The sequence below is a fragment of the Anneissia japonica genome, unplaced genomic scaffold, assembly GCF_011630105.1.
Source record: "Anneissia japonica isolate Jap-2015-1 unplaced genomic scaffold, ASM1163010v1 scaffold285021_len193445_cov190, whole genome shotgun sequence".
NCBI lineage: Eukaryota > Metazoa > Echinodermata > Crinoidea > Comatulida > Comatulidae > Anneissia > Anneissia japonica.
In genome coordinates, this window is record NW_022718003.1 from 7,417 (window position 1) to 12,456 (window position 5,040).

General features: G+C 35.7%; 1 protein-coding gene and 1 long non-coding RNA gene across 2 annotated transcripts; one reads left to right on the forward strand and one right to left on the reverse strand.

Moving 5' to 3' along the window:
• Positions 1-774, reverse strand: LOC117110416. Its single transcript, XR_004445690.1, has 2 exons — positions 627-774; positions 1-34 (listed from the first exon to the last, which is right to left on the reverse strand). It is a non-coding gene; the product is annotated as an uncharacterized LOC117110416 (long non-coding RNA).
• Positions 775-826: 52 nt separating this feature from the next.
• LOC117110415 (60S ribosomal protein L6-like) lies at positions 827-5,040 on the forward strand. Its single transcript, XM_033253116.1, has 6 exons — positions 827-859; positions 1,478-1,598; positions 1,916-2,017; positions 2,438-2,627; positions 3,824-4,008; positions 4,797-5,040. Exons 2-6 carry the CDS (start codon positions 1,479-1,481, stop codon positions 4,947-4,949), a joined length of 750 nt encoding a protein of 249 aa, XP_033109007.1. The 5' UTR covers positions 827-859; position 1,478; the 3' UTR covers positions 4,950-5,040.

Genomic DNA, 5,040 nt, shown 5'->3' on the forward strand with positions numbered 1-5,040 from the left:
TTGTAATCAATCCCTTCTGCCGGCAAGGATTCATCTGGAACGAAATGAAGGTTAAAAATAATATACATTGCATTGTGGTGTAGAATATCTTGAGACAAATAAAGATATGAGAATAACCTTTACTTGTTCCTGTAGGCATCTTTCGTCCTTCGGGATTGAGGCAAGCCCCTCTTGAACACAAAATTACTATTAATATACAGTGCAAACTTTAATGGGTGGTTGGACAATGCATCATTAAATTGATTTAAATGAGTTAACCTGGAACAAGACTTTAGGCCTAGGTTAGGCTAGACAAGGCATGTTGTTTGTGCGTCTTCATAATGTTATTTAGATGAAGGAAGAGGGCTTATGATCCACCTAGTCTAGACTACTAGCAGTGAGTAGGGTGGTGTAGGTTGGCTTGCTAGCTAGTGCCTTCTGGTTTTGGCTAGGCCAGGGAGCTGTTCTGCTTCTGGCTAGGCTAAGCCTCCTCTAAGCCTCTCTCTGCAGTCCCCAGGCCGGGCTTAGGTTAGGCCTCTCGCTCGAGTCCTCCCCTACCTAGCCAGGGCTGGTCTAGCCTAGCTAGCTATCAATAATGAAATATGTCTACTCAGATATCTCATAAAATAAATACAATTTATTACTACCAGGCATTGTATTTTTTATACGCTGTTGTAAATTGCGGCAATTCAACAATCAAGTTACTCAGTCTTTACACAAAAACAAAAACAACACAAAACCACCTATACTTATTCTGGTAATACTACCATTGAGAATATCTGCAGTCCAACCCGATTATACAGATTATACGGAAAATTTTATAAGCTCATTACAAAATTCGAGGTCAAGGGTCGGTCTTTTCATTTTACGGCGAATTCGTGTAAGTCAAATTGTGCTAAGTGTATTAAAATCGGCTTTATATCATAGAAATCAAGGAGTGATACGTTCAATTTTCTTCACATAACATTTAAATAAAGTTAAATCTACCCAAAAATGTTCTTATTTCTTTATATTGTACACGACTTTTAATAATACGAATCAAAACCCCATGAATGTTTCATTGGTAAATTGGGTTTACAGTAGGTTCAGATGCTGTGCGAAATGAATACATCTGTTTTCTTAAGTAATAAGAGTGGTAGTAGTGGCTTCGTTTTTTGTATACTTTGGTCCTAGTTAAATATCATTAATCATACAGTGATGATGCCATTTCATGCATGTTGAGGCCTAGCTAGGCCCTACTACTAGGCCTAATAGCCTTGCCAAAATCCTTTTATTAATACAAACAATGTGGTAGCTTCAAGTTCACAGGTAGGCCTAGGAGGGTAGGCCTACTCCCCTGGTTACTACAGAGATACACAGTACAGACTTTGTCATTGCTGCTTGGTGAGTTACTAACTAGGCCTAATACTACGTAATACTAGTTTATGCCTAGACCTGTACAGGTCACTATAAATTTGTTTAAAATAGTAGTGCTATGTTTACATTTGTGTATTTTCAGCATGGGGAATAAGAAGGTTAAGAAAAATCACTGCTCTCGCCAGAAGTGGCTGGATGGTGGAGTTGCTCGGTTCAGCCGATCACAGATGTACCGTAGAACCGCCATGTACAAGAGAAAAAGGGTAAGTTGAAAAATGTAATGTTTAATCATCATCGATGCTTTTAAAATCATCGAGCAACTATAATTTTTTTTTTGTCTTTTGTGTGTTATGTATTGTAATTTAATATTAATAAATCTTTGTTTTTTTTTAAAAGTTGATACTGAGCTGCAGGAGTTTTTTCTATACAACTCATGACCTCATTTTAACAACGTGTCAATTAAAAGCTTTATAAATTCAGCAAATACAAAGAATAATTTTTTTGTACATAAATATTGATAGGAATAAGATAAACCAGAATATATTTAGTCATATTTTAAGGCATTTAACAATTTTCTCAGGTGGTCGCTAAGAAAGAAGTGAAGAGACCAGCAGCTATGGTGGAGAAGCAGATCAATGGCGAGAAGAATGGAGGAAAGCGTGAAGTCCGTGCAAACCGTCTGGTAGGCACACAGTTAAGCTTTCTGGTCGAATAACATCAATTTGTAGGGCTGGAAAAAAAATACATGACTGTGTTACCTGTAATCAGAAGCATTACACAATTTTCAGATGCATTTACTGTATTTCTACAAAATATATTCAGAAAACCTTTTTTTCTGCCATATGATGTATTCATTTTTGGTGACGAGAGGCATTCTGTGAACATAATTTTACTACCTGGAGGCACGATTTTTTTTTCACCAGGCCTGATCAGTTGGCTCAATCCTGTAATGAATTAATTTACTTCTTACATTTCCTTATATATAATATAAAAGTTTTACTGCTTTTATTTAAAACATTTGCAAAATGATACAAAAAATAACTTTGTAAAATAAATATAAATAATAAATAAAATAAATATAGTAATTTTTTTTTCTCTTTAGCCCCGATATTACCCCACTGAAGACCTTCCAAGGAAATTCAGATCCCGCAAAAAGCCTTTCTTTCAACACAAGCACAAAATCCGTGCCTCAATCACTCCTGGTACTGTTCTGATTCTTGTTGCTGGCAGATACAAGGGAAAGAGAGTTGTTTTCTTGAAGCAATTGTCCTCCGGTCTCCTCCTTATCACAGGTAACAAGATTATTTAATTTAAATAATATTTTCCATTGATGGAATTTATATTCCACCAGATATCCAGAAAAAGTAATCTGTTAGATCTGCTAGGTGGCAAACTTGGAGCGCATTTAAATGACAAAAATGTTGTGAGGGTATTAGTAAGCCTTTCAACAAGGAGCTGATAGATAAGTCTCTTTGTAATAGAAGTGGCTTGGCACAGCGGGAACGGTTTGTTTCTCAGCCTCTAGGTCAGGGTTTCAATCCCTCGCTGTTCACTTCGCTTGTGTCCCTGCAAGGCACTTTATCTACATTGTTTCTCTCCACACAAGAGTACAAGTGGTTAAGCGAGACTTTTTTTATTCCTTGTTGCATATACTTATTTTTTTGAAGATCAACAGAGGAGGGCGGAATAAAAATAAAAGTTTGAGCTTGTGTTCCATTAGGTGTTTAATCCAATGACCGGCGTAATGAAAATGTGAAGCACATAGAGGGCTTAACTATATGCGCTGTATAAGTCTACCATTATTATTAATATAAACATGGAAAACAGAAAATATATTATACATTTTTAAAAATGTTTAAATTACCTTTACACTAGAATGCTTTCTCTGGTTGAACCATGCACACAATACTTTTTTTAAACAGAACTTTTGACAATTTATTGTGATGTAGTGCAGTGATTTATATAGCGCTTTATACTGAAGTCTCTTTGTAAGTGCTTAAGGTGTGGACAAGATTGTACAATAACTTGCTGCAATCTTAAGGGTCTCTTCTTCTCTGAGCTACCCGGTAAACCAGTACAAGCTATCTCATCTGTCCACAACACTGGCTTTATGAACCAGTACACTGGGGTAACCCCATATTCATCTCGAAAGACGTACTGGCTTCTTTAAAGCACATGACCCAAAATGTGTACACTGTAAATCGTAAATTGTGTCCTTATTCGAGAAGACTTGTTCCACCACCAGAACCATAGGCAAGTGTAGATCCAGAGCCAATATTGTGGATGTGCGTGCGGCGCCCCCGCCTTATCTGCTTGGCCATTCAACTCGCCAAACTTAGAAGTTAGAAAATAGAGGTTTGCAATATGAATTAATGCACAGTTTATTCATCCATAAATATGGTACTGTTTGTGCTAATAAGGGTAATTATTAATGACTTACTAGTAAGAATTGTATATAGTTGAAAGTGTTTTGTTCTTGACACTACAGGTCCGATGCAATTGAATGGTTGCCCTCTAAGACGCATCAATCAGAAGTATGTGATTGCCACCAAGACAAAGCTTGACATCAGCAGCGTCAAGGTTCCAGAAAGACTCAATGATCAATACTTCAGACGACAGAAATTAAAGAAACCAAAGCATCAAGAAGGAGAGATCTTTGAAAGTGAAGAACAGGTCTGTAATTCACGAAAGTCTTCATGAATAATTATTGTTTTTCTTGTGTTTCAGTTGTACTTGTATATGAATAGTAATTTGGGCATTGTACAGGTGTATGCAAATACATAATAATTGTAGGTATAATCAATTTAATATTCTGGAATAAATAATATTTATAATGATTTTATCATTGGAAATAGAATTATATACTGTATAATTGCATACAATTTATAGATTCCAAATATTCACAAAAATGTTTGTTTAATAATGTTTATTGTTAAGAATAAACACACATGGCCGTATGTTACATTAAACAATTTCTTGATATAACTGCATGCATGCACGATTGAAAAGATATAAGTACTGTAATACCATTAAATTCACAATTTAATAATTTATGAAATCAAATATTTAAAGTTGTTGTGATGTCACAGTAATACAGATGTTGTTATTGTTGGTGCTGCTGGTGTTGTAAATTTAACTGATATAAATGTGTTGGACAAGAAGTTTTGATATGAAATGCAGTCATATCTCAAAAAGTACTACCTCGACTTAAAGGGCACTCATTCAAAAGAGAAGATATACAAGTAAAAAGTTTTTCGTATCCTACACACTCTACATGTAAAAAATGCCTGTTCGAACGCTACTAACATTATAATAGTACGCCCTCTCTCTGTCGTGGTAGTGCTGAGTTTTTCGGTGCATTGCAAAATCAGGAATCAAGATTTGGGTCAAGTTTTTTCTTGGACTAATAGGCACTGTATATTCATTTGTGAATAATTCTATATTTGTGCTTACTATTTCAGAAATACACTGTGTCGGATGAACGCAAGGAGGATCAGCGTGATGTTGACGGCCAGCTGATGACAATCATCAAAGATGTTGTGGACTTGAAGCCTTACATGTCAATGCCATTCTATCTTAGCAACAAGCAATACCCTCACAAGATGGTCTTCTAAAACTCCCATACAAAAATTTGTGACTTTGTGAATATAATGAGTGACAGGTCAAGTCACTGAAATATTAAAGAAGAAAAACAATGAACAAGGA

Bases quoted from the DNA above. Each gene is read 5' to 3' on its own strand.
- LOC117110415 (XM_033253116.1), top strand. From the start codon at position 1,479: ATGGGGAATAAGAAGGTTAAGAAAAATCACTGCTCTCGCCAGAAGTGG. The intron at 2,628-3,823 runs GTAACAAGATTA...TTGACACTACAG, and splicing joins CGGTCTCCTCCTTATCACAG to GTCCGATGCAATTGAATGGT. The intron at 4,009-4,796 runs GTCTGTAATTCA...TTACTATTTCAG, and splicing joins TCTTTGAAAGTGAAGAACAG to AAATACACTGTGTCGGATGA.